At 38.2% G+C, this 24,827-nt stretch overlaps 1 protein-coding gene across 3 annotated transcripts in view; it reads right to left on the bottom strand.

The window, feature by feature from the left end:
- LOC103030586 (activin receptor type-1) overlaps positions 1-23,755 on the bottom strand; it is a 65,393-nt gene extending 41,638 nt beyond the window's left edge. The window contains exon 1 of one of the 3 annotated variants that reach the window (XM_022680142.2): positions 23,448-23,755. Coding sequence is in view for 1 of the 3 variants with exons in the window: in XM_022680144.2 (XP_022535865.2) it covers positions 12,687-12,700 (14 nt within the window). In the remaining 2 variants the exon portion in view is untranslated. Of the gene's footprint in view, positions 1-12,686; positions 12,817-13,284; positions 13,307-23,447 lie in introns of those variants that run through there. The other 2 variants (XM_022680143.2, XM_022680144.2) reach the window with 2 other exon arrangements.
- Positions 23,756-24,827: the final 1,072 nt, after the last annotated feature.

The raw sequence follows: 24,827 nt of genomic DNA on the forward strand, positions 1-24,827 counted from the left end.
GTGCCCGCGGGCACCAGGTAGCCCGCAAGGACCTTATGAGTAGCCCGCAGGCCTGGTCTAAAAATAGCATTTTTGTTGCTATTCTTTTTTTTTTTTAAATCACAGTTGCATTGATGTAATTTTAGATTATATTACATTAATATTAGCTTAGAGATAGCCTATAGTTTATATATTATTATACAATATAATGTAATATAATATGTAATATTATATTAAAATATAATATAAAATGTAAACACTTGCAGAGATTTATAATAATAGTGTTGCCTATTGATATCTGTGTCTTCACATAGATGAATGTCATTAATTATTAATAATAACATATAATTAAAGGTAAATTGAGAAAATTTGTAATTTCACGAGTGTGTATCAAACTGGTAGCCCTTCGCATTAATTGGTACCCAAGAAGTAGCTCTCAGGTTCAAAAAGGTTGGTGACCCCTGACCTAGAGAGAGAGGAGAACATGACGGACAGCAGGAGAGAAAGAGAGGGAGAGAGACAGAGAAAGAGAGAGATAGAGAAGAGAGAAATAGGTGAGAAGCAGAGAGAAAAAGAGAGAGTAACATATAGAGTAAAATAAATGAGATACAAATAATGAGAAACAATGTGAGAGAGGAGAAATGAGAGAGAGAACCCAAGAGAAATAGGTGAGATACAGAGAGAGAAATAAGAGATAAAATAGCAAGAGCGGGAATAAGAAGGAGAAAAGAGGGATAAGAGAGAATGAGGAAAAAAATATATAGAAAAGAAAGAGGGAACAAATAGGTAAGATATAACGAAAAAGAGAGAGAGAAGGAAGATTTACTAAACAGAAAGGGGGGGAACAGACAGAGAGAAAGAGAGAGAGAGTGGGAAAAAAGATAGAAAGGAAAGAGGGAACAAATAGGTAAGATAAGACCGAGAGATAAGAAAAATGAAGATTGAGAGAAGGGCAAGTTTACTGAACTGAAATAAGGAAATACAGACAGACAGACAGAGAGAGAAAGAGAGAGAGAGAGTAAGAGGGAGAAAAGAGGGATAAGAGAGAACGAGGGAAAAAAAGACAAAAATTAAAGAGGGAACAAATAGGTAAGAAATAATGAAAAAGAGAGAAACTTGGAAGATTGAGAGAAGGACAAGTTTACTAAACAGAAAGGGGGAAACAGACGGAGAGAGAGAGAGAGAGAGAGGGAGAAAAGAGTGGTAAGAGAGAATGAGGGGAAAAAAATATGTAGTAAAGAAAGAGGGAACAAATAGGTAAGAGATAATGAAAAAGAGAGAGAGAAGGAAGATTGAGAGAAGGACAAGTTTACTAAACAGAAAGGGGGGAAACAGATGGAGAGATAAAAAGAGAGAGAGTTAGAGGGGAAAAAGAGGGATAAGAGAGAACGAGGGAAAAAAGATAGAAAGGAAAGAGGGAACAAATAGGTAAGATAAGACCGAGAGATAACAAAAATGAAGATTTAGAGAAGGGCAAGTTTCCTGAACTGAAAGAGGGAGATTGAACTGAAAGAGGGAGAGACAGACAGACAGAGAGACACAGAGAGAGAGAGAGAGAGAGAGAGAGAGAGAGAGAGAGAGAGAGAGAGAGAGAGTAAAAATAATAAGGGAGAAAAATATAATAAAAAAAAAATAGGTAATATCACAACAAAGACAGAGAAAAATAACAAAAAAAATTAAGATTGAGAGAAGGGCAAGTTTCCTGAACTGAAGGAGATACAGACAGACAGAGAGAGAGAGAGAGAGAGAGAGAGAGAGAGGAGTGCAGCACCCTCACAAACAAACCTCACCTCATGTGTCTCAGTCAATGCGACACTGCAGACAGACTCTGTCTCCATCCGTCTGACTCACCAACACTCCACTACACAGCGCATACACCACATGCTCCTCATCAGCTCGGCTACGTAAATAAAGCATTATTATACACCAGCGCCCGGCGCACTGCAGCCCCTCCAACACAAACCAACCTGAGCTAATGACCTTAAACACAGACACTATCAGTGCGCCTCGTCTCCCGCCTCGCTCTCGGATACGGGTCATACCTGATGTTCTTATTTCAGGTTTAAAACATGCTCTTCAAAAATAATGCACATTACAAATGTGCAATCTGAATATGTGCAAAAATAACTATTCAAAATACAGTCTTAAAATACATGTATAACGTTGAATTAATGACACGAATGTTTAATTTTCAGAGATACAAAGTCCTGTTGTGACAGCCATTATGTCTGCATCTAAACCAGTTTAACCAGATTAAAAAAAGCTCCTTTTTATCTTCCAGTCTTATGTTGCTGGGTAAATACACTGAGTGTTACCACATAATGACCATAGCAGCCTCATACTGGCCAAATCAGTCTGATCATTTCATCTCCTGATGATTCACCGCCTGTTTTTCTCTCCTCATAGATTTCGTCTTTATTTGTTCTGGCAAGCCCAAAGTGTTAGCGCCATGTGGGACACCATTTAGGGACGTGAGCAGAGCGCGAGTGTGTCATCATTCAACAAACACAAACCGAGAGGGGAAAAACAGAACACAACAGCACACTAAAAGCTAGTATGGAGAATGCTAGTCTAATTTAACAGTAAAAAAAAAACAAGAACAAAACATCAATGCTAACTAGTTATTACAAGTTTTTAGACAGTGTCTAATACTGTGTATTCAATGTTTAGTATTCTGTGTATGTGTGTAATATAAGCTAGGATAGAAACCCATAGCTAACCCATGCTAATAGTGCAATAATAAGACTATAATAACTATGCTACTGATAAATGTGCTACATATAGGCCTGTCACGATAAAAAAAAAATAATTGTGGGCGATATATTGTCCCAGAAATGAATGCGATAATCGATATGGTAATTTTAAGACCATTTAATGTCACTTGATATAATGATGGTAGACTATCGTAACAAAACAGAAATTAAATAAATACCTTTTTAATGAAAACTAAATTTTAATAATCATAGTATTGGAAATAAATCTTTTTTCTTCACCTGCTGCAGTCCACACTGTATATATTGAGTCTCAGTTACTGAAGCATTGGTCTGTTAAAATGCATTGTTGGTTAAAATACTCTTCATTGTTCTAAATGTGTTCAAACATACAAATAAACACAATAGACAATATCACAATAACAAATATTATTGAGGGCATGTCCACTTGTATGATAAGTCGATAATGTATTTAATGTGAGAGGCCTAGCTACAAATGCTAAAATTGTGTGTTTTTGTATGTAATAACAACTACTACAGAGAGTCAATTGCTAGCCAATTCTAATGCTGGACAACAAGGACATTATAATAGTGCTAATTAATTACTGATAATTAGACAGGCTTTAAATGTGTATGGCTGCACAAGCTAAATGTGTAATAACAACTAGCACAGACATTGCTAGCTAGGGGTGTGCCATATCGTATCGTATGTACTTCTTTTTGTTGTTTTCAGCAAAAGAAAAATACACACTGTTTTCATTTCTCATTATATATCTACTAGAGACAGATTATATCTGTCCAGTATCATTTATTTTACTTTAATCCTGGATATATGGAAATATATGGAGTGCATTACTAGTATCATGAGAATATGGATCATTGACTTCAGTTACAAATCTGATAAAATCATTTTTTTTTAAATATATATCTTAGTTAGCCATATAATATTCCATACAATAATAAAATTCTAAATATTTAGATATATTGGATATATTAAATTTTAGATTATATTAGATATATTATAAAAATATCTAATTCAGTGTTATGTCATATTGCCAGAAGTATCGTTATCATGGAAATACCATGAAATATTGTGATGTTATTTTAGGGCCATATCGCCCAACCCTATTGCTTGCCCATTTTAGAGGCAGAACCAGGGCTGGGTATCATTTTTAAATTTTTGATACTGGTACCCATATGATACTTTTAATTTGGCCCTGATACTTAAACTAGAAGCTAAAAAAGTAAAAAAAAAAAAAAAAAAAAAAAAAAGAGCTTACTAGTGCTGTGCGATATGACAATAAATATCGTGATAAATATTGTTTTTACAGTAATTTCATCAATTATTCATGCAAATATATAAAGTAGGCTTTGATTAAATGCATTGGTGTGGTCACTTTGCATAAACTCCGTTTATATAAGTGATAATAAAGTAATCTTCGCAAAAAAAGCTTCATAATGTGGTTTTGCGACATGCTTTACGCTGCTTTACGTTATTTGACCTACACTTCGGTTTGCGACATGCTTTATGTTATTAAACTCATGAGAGCTGAACAATGGAGACGCATTGTTCTTTTGAAAAAATGAGCTACTGCATCTACCTCATCTGTTTTCATTTGATACATATATATTGCTGCACTAAAATGTAGTAATTCTCATTCAAATCTTCAAAAAAGTAAGTATATATTATTTTGTCATACTTAAATGTGGTAGATCATGATTTATATCGTTATCGTGATATAAAAAAGTCCATATCGTGATATATGATTTTTTTTCCCCCCATATCGCCCAGCACTAGTGCTTACTGATTACAGCAAGTTCCTCAGGCTGAAAATATGCATGTTCACTGATAGCCTGAGCTAACATCAGTGCTAACTTAACTTACACCGGCTGAACAGGCCTGTTTGTGTTTAGGAGTGTAGAAATGTGTTATCATCAAGCCCAATCTGTTCACGTGGTGAAAACAGCAATGAAGCTAAAGGATCTTCCTGCACACAGGGCTAGGTAATGGAGGAGATTAGGGCCAGTGACAGTGGGGTCTATACGGCAGCCCACTCAGTCGTGCCAGTGCAGTCTTCCCCTGCTGCATTCATTACACACCAGCATTCTCACAGCTACAGGAATGTAATCAAATGCTAATGCCCCCATTCCCTTTCACTAATGTGCTTAGAGCTGTCAGCTGCAGCTTTAGGTGATTTTGATACACACACAACCACACACACCCACGTACCCAAGCCTTCTCTATCCGAATCATATATATACCCTACAGACTGAGGCGAATTCCAGCCTGTTTACACTCCAATACAAAAACACGCAGACACTCGCACACCTACACACACTGCCAGAAATGCATATCCTACACAACCAGATCACAACCATTCATATCACTTTTCTTCCGGAAGCGTGGAAATCCTACACAGACACACACATTCTTTCAGGTTTCCTCACAGACGACAACACACACACACACACACACAAAAAAATTCTGACAGACGGAAGTAGCTTTTCTCATCTACCTAGCATTTGCAGATTCTAATCTCTTTAACTTTTGACTTTTTAACACTTCTAAAACATACTTTTCAATGAGTCAGCGATTTTTAGCTGACATTTTGCAAAGGTAATGCTCATTTTAAAAACTCTCCTACTCTAGAATTTAAGTAGAATTTATCCCTAGGTAGGATTGAGATTTTGTGCTCGTGGGCTCCCCCTACAGTTGTAGAGTGTAATAAATGTTTCAGGTGGATTAGTTTCTCTTTCTCGTTTTCTGGCTTTCACAGACATATTCGGTCTCTTTTCAGCTTCTGCAAGAGTGTCTGTATGTTAGTTTGTAAAGAATGAACCAATAGTCCTTGTAGAACTGTTAGAACTAAAGGTCGGAAAGCAGGTCGCAGTTCTCGCGAGCGTTGGTCGCGGCCGCCTCGGAAAACTTACAGAGTCTGGTTTGAGCTCAGAGGAGCTCTGGCACAGACACGAGAGCACCGCTATTCCTCCTATTACACCTCAATGCAGCGCTGCAGTGAGTCTCAAGCTGTAATTTTACTTCTTTAAAAAGATAAAAAAAAATCAAGGAAATCCTACCTAGTGCTGCTTTAAAGAAGCAGCTTTAGAATTACATTGATGCTTCACTGATTCCAATAAAGAGAATAGCATCAGTGTCATTGTCATTCTGGGCTGAACCACTGCTACTGCACTGTGTAACTTTGGTGGAGCTGCATGAAACTGCTAGCAGGAACGGTGCAGAAGTGTGTAACCTATTTAAAAATGCACTATAGCTGTATGTAAGTAAACTGCATTTACAGCAGTGAAATAAAAGTAAATTACTCTCCCTAGGGGCAGCAAAAACATCCAATTTTTACATAATGCTGCTGAAAGAGACACAAACAGAAATTCATAAGCATGTATACAGATATGATTTTTTGCAATGTCATTGTTATAATGTTGTTTTAAAGGTTTAATTTATTTATCCTGATTATATAAATTATTATGAGTATCTGACAGGTTCAGCTCAGTTCAGCCATTTGATTTAGAGCTTTTAAAACCTGCATTACGCATATAAATCACCAGATTAATCAGTACATTACCCAGTTATAGGAGTATACAGTGTACTGGCACAGCGTACTGAAGCATTCAATACGAGCCACTCAATTCATTATACACAGGTATTGAACAACACATTTAACAGACTGGAGCAAATAAACCACAGGCTTAAATACCAATTATACCGCATTAGGCTACATTTACATTTAGTCATTTGACACAGTGGTTCTCTAACTGGGCCTGGGGGACCTCCAGTAGATCTGTATTGGACGTGGGGCCTCCTGCATTGAATGTGTATGTGATTTCTGCCTGTTGGACATGCATGGACAATTCTAGCCAGATGCTGCAGGACGTGATGATTACCACCCCAGTTGCTGTAGTTGGTAATGCCTTCCATTATATATGATCAGCTTCACTCACAAGAGAACACCTTCCAACTTACACAGGTGCGATTTCCAAGAAGTCCCCTAAAGGACAAGTTAAATATAAATTTACATACTCCTATCCAATGACTTCTGCCATATCAGTGCATGTGTACAGTAGCTTGGCTAGTGCATAGCTGGTACTTTCCAGTAGGGGTGTGCCATATCGTATCGTATGTAGTAATACAGGCAACATTTTTTAATATTGTGGCATATTACCCACTACTAATCATCACATCAGGGCACTACTTTTTCAGTTTTTTATCAAAAGAAAAATTCACACTGTTCTAATTTCCCATTACATATCTACTAGGGATAGATTATATCTGTCCAGTATCATTTATTTTGCTTAATCCTGGATATATGGAGATATTTGGAGTGCATTATTTATTAGTATCATGATATTCTGGATCATTGACTTCTGTTAAAAATCTGATAAAATTCTTGTATTTTTTAATATCTCAGTTAGGGGCATGCCATATCACATCATATTCAACAATAACATTTTATTTTCATTTTGTTACAGTAGTGATTATTGTCGATTATGTTGATTATTTTAATTTGTCGACTACAAAATTCATTGTCGACTAATCGATCATTTGTAACAGTCCCGCAGTACACAAAGTGCTGGGGACAAAAGCGCAATAGGAGATGGGTAAATGGTTTGCTCACACAGTTTACAATCAACTTAGTTTGTGTCTCCAGAAGTGCCCAAACACAACAGATTACATATTTAATCACTAAATTAAATATCACTAAATTAAATATCACAACATTCAGATATTTAAATAACATTTAAATCTCATGTTCTGCTGTTACTATCGTTTTAAGTGATGGCAGAAATAATCATTGACTAATCGACTAATCAAAAAAAATAATCTTCAGATTAGTCGACTACCAAAAAAATCATTAGTTGCAGCCCTAATTTTTTAATAACTTTTCAAGTCCATGTTTTTTTCATATCGCCAAAAGTATCTTTATCGCAAAAATACAATGAAATATTGTGATATTATTTTAGCGCCATATCGCCCACACCTCCTACTGTCCAGCACCATAATACACACTTACACATGAATTTTAACAAAAATAACAGGGATGTCTCCTCATATTTGGACTTGGGCCAGATTAAAACTCTCTCTCCCCTCTATATATCAACGTCAATTTATTCTCTTCACCACAAATTGACACAGACTCCAGTCTGCCACATAGCAAGATGATGAACCACAGGACAAGATCAATGCAGGACAAAACCTGAGGGCTAGCGGCGTTTCACCAGCCCGTCATATACTGTAGCACCACCAAGTGAGAGCATGCAAACGTTACTCGGATTACGGAAACGATTCTCAAAGGAGAGACACAAACCAGTCCGTTCAGCTCAGACGGCCAGACTGGCCCGGAGGCAAAGCGGCTCCAGACTCATCCATAGGGGGTGAAACACAGCCAGCACAGCAAAGAATGAGGCGAATCTTGAGACGCGTCGTACCGTGCAGGCCTCGGCTGCATCAGAGCTGACCCGCCGGTCTCTATGCGGTGCCCGTTAAGGCCTGAGAAGAGTGAATCATTCACTTACGAGAAGCTAGACTAAGATAACAGTCTAGCGCTAATTACGTCCATGTGTCATATGGCTCAAGGGAAAAGTGGGCCACTTGTGTAATTAGTGGCAAAACGGCTGGATGAGCGCAAGCCTCTAATACATAGTTTAATGTGCATGTAAGAAATGCTCCCAGTGTGTGAACGGTCATTATCATCAGTAAGTTTTGAATGGTCATCATCATCAGTAAGTCTAGATTCATTCATAAAGCCTGTGGTTTATGAGCTGAGGAATGCTAGCTTGCACAAGATGGATAATTTCATCATATAGAGATTTAGAGCTTTTATTTTTATTTTACCCAAAATACAGTAAACTAAATTCTTTATATGTCCTGGGATTTTTTTTTCCACATACCATATAAAAAGAAACAGCTGAACATTATAGAGATCTAAACAAGATTAAATTAACTAAATACACAGAATTTTTTTTTTATCAGATTTAGAAAAATCGCATTTTGTTCTCAGACACTATAATCTCTGGCCAGATGCAAGATTACATAGGCACATTTCTCAATACAATACATTCTTACAAAATACTTGTGTAAAGTAGCCTTTTTTTCAAGATCTTTATTTAATACAGAAATATTTTATATTTTCCCAAGAAACTGGCTTGCTATCTCAAAATATGATTTAATTTCTCAACTTTGACAACATTGACTTGTCCTCCATACTTTGACTTTGAGTATTACATAATTATTTTTTTTACTCAAGATGAGATACATCAAGATCAGCATATCAAAAAAAGTGACTAATTTTCTCATGATTTTGACTTGGCATACTAAGATAATGACTTGTCAGAACCAGATGCCTATTCGATGTTAGACAAGTACATTTATCAAACTGTTAAACCATTAATGTCATCAAACTGTTCGATTTGGCTTTAAGGTATCTAAACTAGTATAAAACGGGATTTCTCAGTGTACCCAGATAACAAATCTAAACCCCAAGCTTCTCCAATAAGAAAATAGCTAAGGGGTCATTCCCATTGGACAGGCCAGTATTTACTGTAGGTAAATGCTACTTGGCTTAACTTTGTGAAATACCCCCCAGGTCTATTCTGTGATTTTTAATCAAGTGATAAAGCACCAGGTAAAAGGCTTAGTCCCCAAGGCACCGTTCCTCAAAGCTCTAGTTTATGTACCAGCAGTGAGCAGTGCATTAACTCCACTGCTGCCCTCTCCTGTAATTAATAAGGGCTGCATCTTAGTCCCAAATCTCATTTGGTCAGCTGTGAGGTGGCTGGGGAGGCAGTAATCCATGTGAACTCTCTTGCAGTTTGTCAAACGCCGGCCCAAAAACAATTAAGCCTGTGTTTTACGACCGCGCGAAGGCAAAGAGCGGTCCGGCCCTAACCTTGTCACCCGCGTAACTCACACTGTCACCATGGCTATGGATCCAGCATCACACCACAACATGGCCAATTCAAACACTCCTGGTGACCTTCACGTCTGTTAGCTCACGGAGGAATGAGCAAACATTCTTTCAGCAAATAATAAAAAAAAAAAAATAGAAATGCCTGGGCTGAAGGCGGCGGTAAGGAAATGCTTCTGTCCAGTTCCAGGTACTCTGTATTACCAATGTCTTACAAAACTCCTGAGCCGCCCAGACGATGGAAATGTCATGTAGTCAGTATTGCTCTAACCAATGGATGGCATTCTTGAGATCACTAGAGTCGCCTCAGTCTCTCCACACAGGCAAATAGAGAGAATCTGAATCAGTTTTATTGATCAACCTCTTCTTGGCAGAAAGCGATTTTTGAGACTCTGGGAGATTTTGGCAAGATGGCCTCACTCGGGCCATGCCCCCCTGATTCATCCCTCCATTTGTCTGACCCTTCATCATCCCTTAATACAGAGGGTCTGTGTGTCTTCACTGGGCTCCAGAATGTCCAGCAGTGTATGTTATCTCCAGCTGGAATCTTCAACATACCCTCTTCCCCCTCCTCTCTCTGTCTGTCTGTCTCTCTCTCTCTCTCTCTCTCTCTCTCTCTGTATCTGCCTGTCTTTCTCTCTTTCTCTCTCTCTCTCTGTATCTGCCTGTCTCTCTCTCTCTGCTCTCAATCATCCACAGACAAGAAATACTATCCATCACAGAACCAGAACTACCCACATGCTCTACATGTCAGTAATCTGTGATATAGTCAGGCTGTACCAGTGAATGTCATCACCATTCTCTTCATAGCTGTCTTGTACTAAATGCAGTCTTCTTAGCATGGGAAAAAACATGCACATTACATGCCAAAATTATGTGGACACTTCTTCTAATGAATGTTTGCAGCTACTTTGCACCCATTGAAGCTGTACCCATTGAGGATGGGTAGATGAAAGATGTGGAAATTAAACACAAGCACACAGCTTGTGTAGTTCCTGTAAAGACGGAATACTGCCAATAGAAGAGAGAACATCTCAGAAGCAGATAAATATGAACCTAGGTTTGAGAACACTCCAGCACTGAGCTATAGAGCAGGGGAACTGTGTTCTCTGGAATAATGAAGATCCATCTTCCACTTTCTGGATGAGTTGTGGAGTTGAGGATGAGGTGGGGTGGTGATCATCCAAACTTACTCCTGTCCGACCTCACTAATGCCCCTCAAATCATCACAGCAGTGCCTTGAAATCTAGTAGAAAGCATTCCATGGGAAGGAGAGGCAAGATACCCTCTTTTTTACTCTTGATTTGGTAAGAAACAATAAAATGAGCAGAAATCCCAACACTTCTGTCCACAGAAAAGCGAACACACATTCATACTTGTAACCTCAAAGTAACCCCAAAATCCGCTGCCTACATAGATGTTTCAGATTTTTCCTTTAAGCCACATATTAGAGCTTACAATGTCACACAACTGTAATGTTACACTTAGCTTAGCACATTCCGCGCTAATACCCACACGTACACTCTGCGGCTCCCGCTTCCCCTGCAAAGTCATGCAGAGTACAGACACAGTCTTCTCAAAGCATCCCCGCAGATTCTCTCCATAGCCGAAACCAAAAGTCTTACGCTCAAAAACTTCACATTTTGGCAAATGATTCTGCAAACTACACCGCTTACAGAAATATTATGGGTCGGGGCATCATATTTTACCATGATGAAATAAAAAAAAAACTCCCTTGCGCAGCTAAGAAATCCAGAATTGGAGAATAAATCTAACAGTGGGAGAAAAGAAAGACGTGGTGAGGGAACATGTGCAGGCCAGAGGAGCGAAGGAGACAAAAAATAAACAAATGAGAAAGAGGAAAAGTATTTGGAGGGGGGCAGAAGACCGAAAAAGACAGAACAAGAAAAAAAGAGAAAGAGACAGAGAAAGAGGGAAGTGCTGAGATTTAAGAAATGAGACAGAAAAAGAGGCAGATAGATTGGGAAGCAAAAATGAGAGAGAAATAGAAATAACATGCAAAAAAAAGCACAAGAGACGCATTGAAGAGAGCAAGAGACAGAAAGAGAGAAAATGAGAGACAGAAAGAGAGAAAATGAGAGACAGAGAGAGACAGAGACAAAATGACATAATGGAGAGAAAGAGAGAGGGGAGACAAAGGGAAAAAAAACACAGAAAGAGACAGTAACAGGAGTACAGACACAAAAAGAGACGAACAACAAATAGAGGGAGAGAAAGACAAGAGAGACCGAATGAGACATAAAAAGAGAACAACACAGAAAGTAAGAGAGAAAATATGAGAAAGAGAGTAATAGACAGGGACAAAAAGAGACAGAAAAACACTGACACAGAATGAAAGAAGAAGAATGAGACAGAAAAAGACAAAATCTGAGACTAACAAAGAGAGGGGGGAGAGAGAGAGAGAGAGAGAGAGAGAGAGAGAGAGAGAGAGAGAGAGAGAGAGAGAGAGACAGACAGAGAGACAAAAAGTCCAGGCAAAAGTAAGCAAGAGAAACAGAGACTCAAAGAGACAGAACTAACTCATAAAATGTGCATTGCAGACTGTCTCCAGTGCAGTCTGGGGGTAATGGGAGCAAGAGGAGCCAGATGTGCTGCAGCACACCACACACACACACACACACACATATACACACACACACGACTCTTAGGCTCCTTCCCAGTCTTTCACCCACAAACACACACACACACACAACGCGCGCGCACACACACACAGACAGGCAGGCAGGCAGACAGACAGAGCTGGGCTCCGCATGGCGCAGAAATCAATAAACGCACTCCAGAGCGTGCTGAAGGAGAGGGGAATGCCACAGAACTGGGACAAGAGTGTGTGTGTGCCTGCATGCATGCGTGCATATAAGTGTGTGTATTGTACAGCTCCTCTCTGTCTCACTTCCTGCCTGTCTGTCTGTGATCCAGCTAGCAGCAGTCCCTTCCCAAAAACAGGCCAAAACACAGCCTCACACTTAGCCCTGCTATAGCTATAGCTCTCTCTCTCTCTCTCTCTCTCATTTACACAGCTAATCTAAATGCATAAAGTAAAAAAGCTCAGACTTACTGGCATGTCAGCATGCACACACATGCGCTCGCGCACACACACTCACACACGCACGCGCGCGCGAGACTCCCTCTGGTCCGTCTCCGCTGATGAATCCTAAAAGAGATCTGCCCGCTGCTTCGCCGCTCAGCGAGACTGCCAAGTCCTGCCTCTCTCTCTCTCTCTCTTTCTCCCTTTTGCACACTCTCTCTCTCTTTCCTCTCTCTCTCTCTCTCTCACACACACACTTGCACACTCTCTCTCTCTTTCCTCTCTCTCTCTCACACACACACACACACACACCTCCCCAACCCTCTCTCGGTTTCTGTTTCTCTCTCTCTCTCTCTCTCTCACTCAGCCTCTCACTTTTTCTAAGCTACACAAAACATTCTCCCCTTCTTCTCCGCCCCAGGAGAGAGAGGGCAGGGGGGATAAGAGAAGCCAAAAGAGAGAGAGAGAGAGAGAGAGAGAGAGAGAGAGGTGGGAAAAGAGGGGCGAGAAAAATGGGTAGAAGAAAAAGGGGGACACAGAGACGTGAGAGAAAGAGAGACACAGGTAAAATGGGGTGGAGACAAAAAAGAAAAAAGGAAGACAGACAGACATACATACAAACACATACCCATATCAGTTAGAGTTAGGGCTTGAAGCTGTGTGTGTTAGTGTGTGTTAGTGTGTGTGTGTGTGTGTATATGTGCGCGTGCATGGCGCAGTCTGGCCTTAATGACAGAGTCTGAAATCTGATCCCCCTCGGGTCTCTGCCAACCCAACGCTTCCCTCCCTCTTTCCCTCTCTCTCCCTCTTTCCCTCTCTCTCTCTCTCTCTCTCTCTCTCGCTCACCCCCCCCCCCCCCCTCTCTTCCACTCTCCCTCGCGCCGCTCCTCTCCTCTCTCGCATTGTTCCGACCCATACTGCCAGCTGTTCCTGACAGCAAAATTACTGTGCACGGAAAAATGATTGCTGTTGGAGGACTGTTTCTCTCTCGCGCGCCCGCGCGCACACTCTTCCTCTCTCTCTCTCTCGCTCTCGCTCTGAGAGACTCAGGCTTACGTGGACAAATTATACACTCTGTGTTATTGTGAAAAGGCAGCTGCAGGGCCTCTGCAAAATGAGAGAGACACACACAAAAATACACGTGCACAGACAGACACAGGCACGTACCTAGAGTAGACTGACATATACCCACACCCAGACAGGAGAGAAACACAAATCTCCCCACAGAGAAAAAGAGAGAGAGAGAGAGAGAGAAAACAAATATATGTCCAAATATTTGTGGACAACCCCTTCTTATGATTGCAGAATTCAGCTACTTTAAGTTGCACCCACTGCTGATACAGACGTGCAAAAAACGTAACAGTAACAATGTGTTCTCTGATAGTTAAAAAATAATGCAGATCCATCCAGTAATTTTGTGATGGTGTTAAGAAGCTGACTTGGGAGATAGAGATCATCCAACATCCCCGACTGACCTTACTAATGCTTCTGTAGCGTAATGCAATCAAACCACCACAGCAATGTTTCTCCAAGGTTTAGCAAAAGCTTTTTCTGGCCAGTAAATGCAGTTACTCCAACAAAAGTCAGATACACTCTTTATTTAACTAACTCAGACTCTCAAAACTTACGTTGCCTTGCCATGAGCATGCTGGCCATTGTTCCCAAGCTGTCTCTTGAAGTAATACTTTATGATCAATTTAAAGCTGATTTAGGGCCCTCTCTGGTGAGAATGGGTAATGGCAGCGAGCATGCAGAAGAATAACTGTAAACTGGGCGGGTGTGATGCGGTCTCCTTTCAGAGCAGATAAAGCCGATTCCAGGTTAAATTTAATCAGAGAAAGAGAGCGGGCGCTCAGTCTTTACTCCTTCTTTTTTTGTTTTACTATGACTGATTAAGCTACTGAGCTCTGAGGTTCCCCTTCTGAAGTCTCCATTGCTCCACCAGCTGCTCGAGTTCAGTAAAACTGAGCCGGATCCTCTTTCAGAGGTTGTACGTGTGACACATGTACTTAAAGATGTGTGATGTGGCCAGAAGGACTCCAGCGAAAAGCAACCAGACAACCCAGTTTTTAGAATTAATATATTAGGTTTAGCAGGGATGGTCGTTCCAGCTCACTGGTATCATTAAACACAACATTTTATCCATTCTCAAATCAGAAATGCTTCTGCTTGCGCATGCTTTTGCCTAGAACCAATCACGTAGCATTCAATGATAAAGGCAGTAATGAGCATATCCTCCACACTGAAAGGAAAACAGAAAACACACACAGCACACCAGATTATAATGAGCTACAGGGGGACAAACACAAAGTTTTCTCAGGTTTTCTCTTCCTTTCCCCGAGCCGAGCCCCCTCATCACTCACAGCTCAGCCTGCACAGCTCAGTCTTCACGACAAGCAATTTCTTAATAAATAAATAAATAAACAGAAAACATATCAGCTCATATACTTCATGTAAATGCACTGCACTGTGGCAGAACGGCCTCGTATATCATACAGACATTACCGAGCATTATGTCAACTAATCGCTGCTGCGCCACTAGGCAGAACTCGCTGATGAAAATGAACTCGGTGCATTTGGTTCAAGCACCATTGAGGGTCCGCAAATACAATACGCCTCAGTTTAGTGAGCTCCTCCCTGCTGCAATACATCTGCTTCAAGTAATTGGCTAATTAACAAGTTCAAGAGTTCAGAAAGCAGTGTTGGGACAGGAAAAGCATCCTGGGCAGTCTTCAATAATCGTTGTGTCTGGATCTGAGAAACTTCTGAGATCCCTGGGGATGTGATTATATAATTTGTAAATGCAAATATTGCAGAATTTTACACATCAGCATTAATACATAGACTATATTTCAACAAATGGCAGAATTTAGTGTACGTCATGATCTTGCTATTGTGAAATCACACCTGCATTCAATGCAGAAGGCCCATTCATACTATCCATAGATCAGTGCCGCATTCTTTATCTTCCATAGGTCATGACAAAAATCATGGGATGCCATATATTATCATGTGTGGGCATCTTCTTTTCAGTCTAGTTCAGTGTACATACTGTTATCGCATGACTTCTGGAAATGTCAGTATATTATTCATCGAAATGATTTCTAGGACCAGGCAGTGTGTGCTATAACTTGTAATAACTGGGTATTATGGAACAAGTTAATGATTAAATCAGAACACCAGTGGCCAGTCATTCCCCCCCAGGCTCTGTGAGCCGGCGTGACGCAGCTCCTGTTTTCTGGGGTTCGTTAACGCAGCAGAAAACAAGGGAGATTTGGCAGCTTGGACCTCGACTTCTCCTCAAATGACCCCAAAGTAGCTCCTTTCTTAGGGTTTGGCAGGTTTTATTGCTGCTTAGCAACAGCAGACATTTCCCAAACCCTGAGCCGGCACAGACAATGTCAGATGTCAATACGAATGCATTTCAATGTAATGAATCAAAACAGGTTAAAGAAAAGAAGTTTAAAAACTGCTTAGTGATGAAAAGCACTGAAGAGAGGAATGGTCATGCAAGGTGGAGCAATGCACACATATTCCAAAAAAGTATATATATATATATATATATATATATATATATATATATATATATATATATATATATATATATATATATATATATAAATTTATTCATTACAGTCATTCTGGAGCATTTCTATTCATTTTGGATTTATTAATTAACTTGGTCCTCTAAGTTTACACCCTTTCAGACAGTCCAAAGACTGGAAAAAGCTCTGAAAAAAAAGAGACCACTTAAAAATTAAAATGAGTTTCTTTGATTTTACCAAATTGAAAACCACTGAATATAATCATATAATAAGAGGAAGATGGATGATCACAAGCCATCAAACCAAGCAGAACTGCTTGAATTTCTGCACCAGGAGTGGCACACATTTATCCAAAAGTAATGTGTAAGACTGGTGGAGGGAGGAGAACATACGAAGAAGTTTAAAAACTGCTTAATGATAAAAAGCACTGAAGAGGGGTCATGCAAGGTGGAGCAATGCACACATATTCCAAAAAAGTAAATATATATAACAATTTATTCATTACAGTCATTCTGGAGCATTTCTATTCATTTTGGACTTATTAATTACCTCGGTCCTCTAAGTTTACACCCTTTCAGACAGTCCGAAACTGGAAAAAAGCTCTGAAAAAAAATAGGAGACCACTTAAAAATTAAAATGAGTATCTTTGATTTTACCAAATTGAAAACCACTGACTATAATCATATAATAAGAGGAAGATGGATGATCACAAGCCATCAAACCAAACTGAACTGCTTGAATTGTTGCACCAGGACTGGCATAAAGTTATCTAAAAGCAGTGTGTAAGACTGGTGGAGGAGAACATGCCAAGATGCATGAAAACTGTTATTAAAAACCAGGGTTATTGCACAAAATACTGATTTCTGAACTCTTAAAACTTTATGAATATTAACTTCTCATTTTCTGCAACTAAATGTTGTCCATAGCTTATAGAATCACACAGTTATGTTAATTTTGCTCAAACATATACCTTTAAATAGCTAAATCAGAGAAACCGATTCAGAAACTGAAGTGGTCTCTTAATTTTTTCCAGAGCTGTACAGCCTCCATAAAATACATGGACAGCACCTTTTACCAATATGGTTTGAAAGCATGTGGCAGGCATTTGTGCTTCTGTAGCCAAAGAGTGTAATCTAGACCCAGGCCTGCAGCCTAGCTCCATTTTCACGTGGTGCCTACCTTATCAGTGGGTATTTATTCAGTGCCAAGAGAAGCTCTCCAAGAGGTATCCACTGACTTCATGTAGGAAGTCCAGACAGCGCGAGAGCACGAGAGAGAGACAGAGAGAGAGAGATAGTGAGGAGAAAAGGAGCCAACCATCCTGCTATCTGACTGCTATCAGTTGACTCCAGGACGTGACGCAGTTTAAAAGGCCCAGCAGGACGTCCTCCGTCAGACAATGGTGGTCAGCATGGGGTACAGCAACCTACCCCCGCTACTCACACTCCCAGACACCCTCCAGACCACTGCAAACACCATACTGTCTCTCACACACACACACACTGCAGCATTTACACATCAGTACACAAACACACATAAAAGACCACAATCAGGGTCACAATAACACACTGCATCAGTAATCAATCGACCAATTATATCGAGTTCTCTAACCAACTAAACTAAATTCTATACTAAAATGATTCACTACAAATGGCATTTTAAATATTTTCAATCTCTTTTTTATTTCTCTTAGTGCAACTTTGTGCTAACCAATCATTGCTAAGGCATCAAGAATGTAAGAACATTTAAAAGGTATGGCTAAATATTTGTGGATTCAGAAGGATAAGTCACAATAATTACATTATTTGAACTATATATATATATATATATTGTACAATATATGGACCTGACCTTTTTCTGGTCATTTTTCCTGTTTTCTTTTTTAACCACTAACATATATGAGCCTTTAAAACAAACTGTAGTTTAAAATGGTCGCTTTAATATTTTAAGATATTTATACATTTTTAGATATTCTTAATTTAAAAAAAATGACATTTAAAGGGGTGTTTTGGTATTATCATGCTAATTTATTATATAATATTTTATTATATTATATTATCATAATGTCAGTGGCATAAAAAGTTTCTAAACATGACAAAAATGTCAATGATCACAATTATGTATGGAACAATATATTGCCTAAACCAAAAAAATAGTTTATATCATATCAAATAATCAGGACAGGCTTAGCATTAAATGTTTTATGTTAATAAATGAATGCAATAATTTGAATGGAGTGGTACTTTTTTATACAGATATTTTTAATATAATTTTTCAATATCTTCAATATGTTATATAAACTCTACAATGTAATGCGGTAAAAAAAATTTAATTCAATAATCATCTGGTGTTTTCTTCCTTTACTGTACTGTACTGCATTGAGTATTGTAATACTACAGTAAAAGCCCTAAATACAAAAACTAAATACTGGTTTTGTTTGCATTTTATGCCAGTTTTAGTTTTGCTGTGTACAAAATAAATATACTTACAATATATTTTTATAAAATAATTACAGAAATTGAACTTATCGTCACTTTCACACAAAAACAATTCATCTCCAAAATGCCAACTTAACAGGAAGATTAAAAAAAAAATACTTTTCAGTGGAAGTCAATTTGGAGTGTTTCTATTGGTCCAATCATCATAAACTGTTGATGCAATACAACATGTAGCTGAAGTGCTGCATGCTGGTTGTTTATACCTTATTTATTCAGTGCTCTGGTTCTCTGTGTGGCCTTTGTTGTTCATACTTGAGACACTGTGCGTTAACACGGTTTATCGTTTTCATCTGTTCTACCATTCCTCCCTCCCCACAGCCAAACCAGTCTGAACACATCCCTGTGACCAGACCCTTCTCAACACACACACACACACTCTCTCACACACTTACACACACACCGGGCTCACAGTCACAAAGGCAGACAACGCACAGGTTTATGGGAGAGCTGCTCTGTGTAGGCCCTCATCATAACCCAGCCCACTACGACAGCTCAGTGAAGCCTGACTGAGGACAATCGCCTGTCTGGGCCGAGACCGGCGTCGTCAAGAAAAAAAAAACACCTTTACAACTGCATTCAGTCTAATTTCACCAATTCACTCCTCACAAAAGACTCAAGCTCACAAGAAGATCCAGCAAACAGGCTTTAAATCCTGTACTGAGCATCAAATAACCCCAAAGCCTCTGTGTGTATATATCTACCAGTACGTATGAACCGTGTCTTTCTGCGAGAGAGAAGCTGTTTTTGAGATGTGCAGCCAAACCTGTGCTCTACAAAATGTTTATAGGGTAAACTAGGGTAAGCAAAGGTTTCAGGACTGATTCAGAAAGTAAGAATTGTCTCCAGAACTTTGTGATGATCTCAATTACCTTGTAATGTGAATGGGAACTCTGAATCCTTCAGAAGTGAATTGTTAAGATCAATAAAATCATTTAGAGTGATTTAGTGAAGTGCTCTATTCTAGGGCTGCACAATACTGAATCACGTTGTAATATTAATAATGCTATTAATCTGCTAATGGTAAATACATCATGGAAAATAACAACACTGCGAACTTTCATTTTGCATAAATCATTAAAAAGTTTAAAATGTACATCAAATTTGCAAATATACATACATACATTACAATATTGTATCTTTGGCAGTGTAACTATAGTACACAATATTTCACATAGTGGTGCTGGGAACTCCAGCACAAAATAATACATTCATTTAGAGTCAGTTTGGGCCTAAAACTTTTCTGTTCTCATTGGAGAGGTACATTCACCACTATTTCACCATCACCACCATTAACATTAGCCCCAGGAGAATGTTCACACAAGAACGTTCACTGGTGGGTTTGGACAGTACATAAAATGGCTATATTTGCATTGCAGACATCACGGCCCCTGGTTCCTATTACCATCACTGCAAAGCAATCAGGGGTCAACTCACCATTTTAACCACAAACTACTCAGAATCACTTCGTTTACATCTCAAAGAGTTCCTGTTTAGTTTTACAGAATGGCTAAAGGCAGATGTTTAATGGAAAAAAATGAAGCCTAACATTCAACAATCAATTGACACATTATTTAGCTGTTGCTACTTTAATTTTTAAGAAATGTTTCTATGAAAGTCTATGTAAAATAATTGTATTCAATGTCAATGTAAAGTGTTGACACAATGTAAAGATTTACATGGTCAAATGCCAGATTTAAATTATGCTAACAGGGCAAGATAAAAAAAAGTGTATTTTTTTGTCACACATCAATAATTTGTAGGAATGTTGTAGACAGTAATGTATGTTCTATTGAGTTCCAAAGAACTGTCACTGCTTTTAGCCAATCAGCAGTAACTGGAACAAAGAATAAGACAGCTACAAATCCAATAAAATGAATTATCTAAGTATTCTTAATATTCCCAGTAGCAAAGTAACATATGCTTGTCTATAGTATTAAAAAAAAAACGTTATAAACTACTGACTTGAAGCAATGCTCAAATCCAATCAGTGCTGATATACAGCTCTGGAAAAAAATAAAAATGACGAGTTTCTTTGATTTTACCAAATTGAAAACCTCTGGAATATAATCAAGAGGAAGATGGATGATCACAAGCCATCAAACCAAACTGAAATGCTTAAATTTTTGCACCAGGAGTAAAGGCATAAAGTTACCCAAAAGCAGTGTGTAAGACTGGTGGAGGGAGGAGAACATGCCAAGATGCATAAAAACTGTGATTAAAAACCAGGGTTATTCTACCAAATATTGATTTCTGAACTCTTAAAACTTTATGAATATGAACTTGTTTTCTTTGCATTATTTGATGTCTGAAAGCTCTGCATCTTTTTGTTATTTCAGTCATTTCTCCTCTGAAATTTTTCTGCAAATAAATGCTCTAAATGACAATATTTTTATTGGAATTTGTGAAAAATGTTGTCCATAGTTTATAGAAAAAACCAACAATGTTAATTTTACTTAAACATAGCAAAATCAGAGAAACTGATTCAGAAATTGAAGTGGTCTCTTAATTCTTTTCCAGAGCTGCATTATTAAGCCATACTCTCCCAATACCAATTATGGCTGCAATTATTAGTCAACATAATATATATATGTATTTTTTTAATTATTGATTCCAAATTTTAGTGTCAACTAATCGTTATTTTTTTATAATAATTAAACGTTACAAATTCAATAGGAGAAGGGCAAAAGGCTCACTCACACAGTTTAAAACTCAACACGGCCTGTCTCCAAAAGTGCCCGAACCCAACACATTACAAATATACCCTCTACATATCAGCACGTTACACATGTACCCAATTGAGGGAATGCTAGAAATAACTGTCGACTAACTGAATAATCAAAAATATAATCAGAAAATTAGTCGACTAAAAAATGATTGATAGTTTCAGCATAAATACCAATTAGATTCCTGTACAACATTAAGCCTCTTATCTGCGTATCTTAGCCAAAGATGAGCTAAAGCTCTTCACAAGAAACAGCAAAACAAACCCCAGAACAACACAACAAGAACCTGAGCCCTAAAATTACCACTACACAACCACACTAGGTATGCACTGTCCAGATAACACTACAGCAAAGTCATACATAACAGCAAATCACAGCTGCTAACACCTTGCAGGCCCTGAAATTAAAGTGTAAAGAGAAAAATGAAGTGTGCACGTCTCTCCCTTTTGCTTCTCCTCCCAGACTGAAGCCATTGTAATGCTGAGTGCACTGCATGGGGCTGATGGACTCACATTACCTGGACGTGAGCCGAACCTGCAGGCCGGTCTGCATCACAAAAGACCAATAACAAGGTGCCGATGGACGAACGGCTCACACCAACGTACTGCAGGCTGTCTGCAAACATCAGCAAAAACACCTCCACAACGATCTGACCAACACCCAGATCATCAGAGCAGCCTTTTATATTAAAATGTCATTGGGTTCACTTCAGAAAAGGATTACAAGCCATGTCTGAAAAAAAAAGCTAATCGCTGTTTTTGAGCACAGTGATCGTGACCGGCAGCATCTGGCTAGAACTGTCCATGTGAACAGCCCACAGACTTTAGCAGAAATTACTACAGGCTGTAAGAAAATATAAATACATCAAAGTATATTGATATTATGGTTTGCAATAGTGTATCCATTATAAAAAAGACTGTACTACAGCAGTTTACAGCATTACAATAAAATCCAATACATCTAATCATAACTCTAATCATGTAATTTGATATATATTATTGCTAATACACAGCGTTGAATAGTATGGTCAAAAACTTACTACAAATAAATTTCTCTTTAATGTAACTCTAAAAAAAATTATTCATAATATCATATTAAAGCATTTTTGTGGCAATAAATTGACCAAAAAAGGACACAATAATAGAGTTCATCACAATGATTTCTAGTAGGATGTATCATCCACATTAAAATAGTTATCCTGAGGAGCTGTTTAAGCTAAAAGAATGAAGTTCTGAGTGCAGTTTTTGCTTTTTTTGTGTAGCCTTACAGACTTTTGTTCTGTTTAAACACTTTTTAGTGGTAAAATACATTGGTTGGAGCATGAAAGTAAGGCAATATAAACATTATTATACTTTAAGTGTTCTTAAAGTCATCAGTAGAAAAATAGATGATCACAATCTATCAAACCAAGCTAAACTGCTTGAATTTTTGCACCAGGAGTAGAATCTTAAAGTTATCCAAAAGCAGTGTGTAAGACTGGTGGAGGAGAACATGATGCCAAGATGCATGAACATTGTGATTAAAAAACAGGGTTATTCCACCAAATATTGATTTTTTTTGTTTGTTTTCTTTGCATTTACTTAAGGTCTGAAAGCTCTGCACCTTTTTTGTTATTTGATGCATTTCTTTTTTTCTGCAAACAAATGCTCTAAATGACAATATTTTTATTTGGAATTTAGGAGAAATGTTGTCTGTAGTTTATAGAATAAAACAACAATGATCATTTTACTCAAACATAAACCTATAAATAGCAAAATCAGAGAAACTGATTCAGAAACTGAAGTGTTTTCTTATTGTTTTTACAGAGCAGTATGTGCAGAGCTCAAGCTGCAATAATAATTTTCTGCAAAACAGCAAAACAAAAGTTCTGGAGTGAGACAGACAGACAGACTGGTAGACAGACAGACCGCAGACAGCAGACAGACAGTCGCCTAAGAGTAGAAAGAAGCAGAATATCCAGTTTTCTCGGGCATGAGGGCGGAGAACTAAAGCAGAGCGGGTTCAGAAACACAGACCGAGCCTTACCTCTCTCTCTCTGCTCCGGACCCGCGGGAATTCAGCGGGAGCTTTATAAAGAAAAGTCCGGTTATTTCGGGCGGCTCGCCCCGACCTACTCCGCCGCTGCCATTCCTCCGGGATTCACCAGCCGCGGCTCTGAGTCGGGTTAGAGGACTCGGTAGGATAAAAGTCTCCGGCTCCGGTTACAAACACCGTCCCTCGGCGGGCATGAAGTTGACAGACTGGGAGAAATGGCTGTTATTAACCCGCCTGATCCGCATTACTGTGTGAACAGCCGCTGCCTGTCCGCGACTCCGCTTCCCCGCACTCCTCCCCCTCCCTCAGCCCTGCCCAGAGGAAGTAGTGAATTCCAACTCACACACGAATCGGCTCATCTGAACTGATTCATTTCAGCGAACTGAATTGAACTGATTCAGCTGTAACCAACAAAAGGAAAAAGTAAAGTAAGCCAAGTAAACGATATAAAATATGTAATATAATGCACAGACCTGAGGTATAATATTGAAAAATATATATAAAAAAATAAAACAATAAAACAATACACGATAAAATGTAGATGCTCAACAATGCTTTACAAACTTAAGTATAATTGAACTAAGTTTTTTTCCAGCAAATAAATGGATACAGTAAAATAAGTTAAGTAAACAATATAGAATATGTTAAATAATGTACAGACTTAAGTATAATATTGAGAAATACTAAATAAAAAACTAAAATAAACAATGAAGGGAGTTTTTCAGAAAATAAATGGATAAAGTAAAATAAAGTAAGTAAAAAATATAGAAAATGTAATATAACAAAAAATTCTGAAGAATAATATTGAGAAATACTTAAAAAAAAAAAAATAAATACTAGAAGAAACAATAAGGGCAATATTCATATAAATTGGTAATACATAGATAATATAAAAAATAATATAAAATATTTATTAAAAAGTATCATTTAAATGCTTAACAAACTCCAGTATAATTTAAGAATAATAAAATAAATATAATGTGATTTGCTTCTCTTAGTCAACAAAACACACAATAAATAAATAAATAAACTGCATTTTTTGAGATTCTCAGTATTATAGATAGATCGATCGTCTTATTCCTACACTGTGGTACGTGAGTGTGTGTGTATGTGTGTGTGTGTATGTATATGTTATCTTTTCAACTTTGTAATGTATTAAGTAATTACCTGATGTCTTAATGTCTATGAATTTTATTTATTTTATTTACTATTTCTGTATTTTGTTTTATGTTAAGATGCATTAAAAAATGATACAACCAATGCTGTATGTTTACTGCTTATTTAAGTACATTGCACAAGTAAGTGAAAAGTACAAGTGAATTAAGTAGCAATGTTAACAGAAAACAAATAAATGAAAAATAAGGTAATTTA

Source organism: Astyanax mexicanus, chromosome 11 (genome assembly GCF_023375975.1).
Source record: "Astyanax mexicanus isolate ESR-SI-001 chromosome 11, AstMex3_surface, whole genome shotgun sequence".
NCBI lineage: Eukaryota > Metazoa > Chordata > Actinopteri > Characiformes > Acestrorhamphidae > Astyanax > Astyanax mexicanus.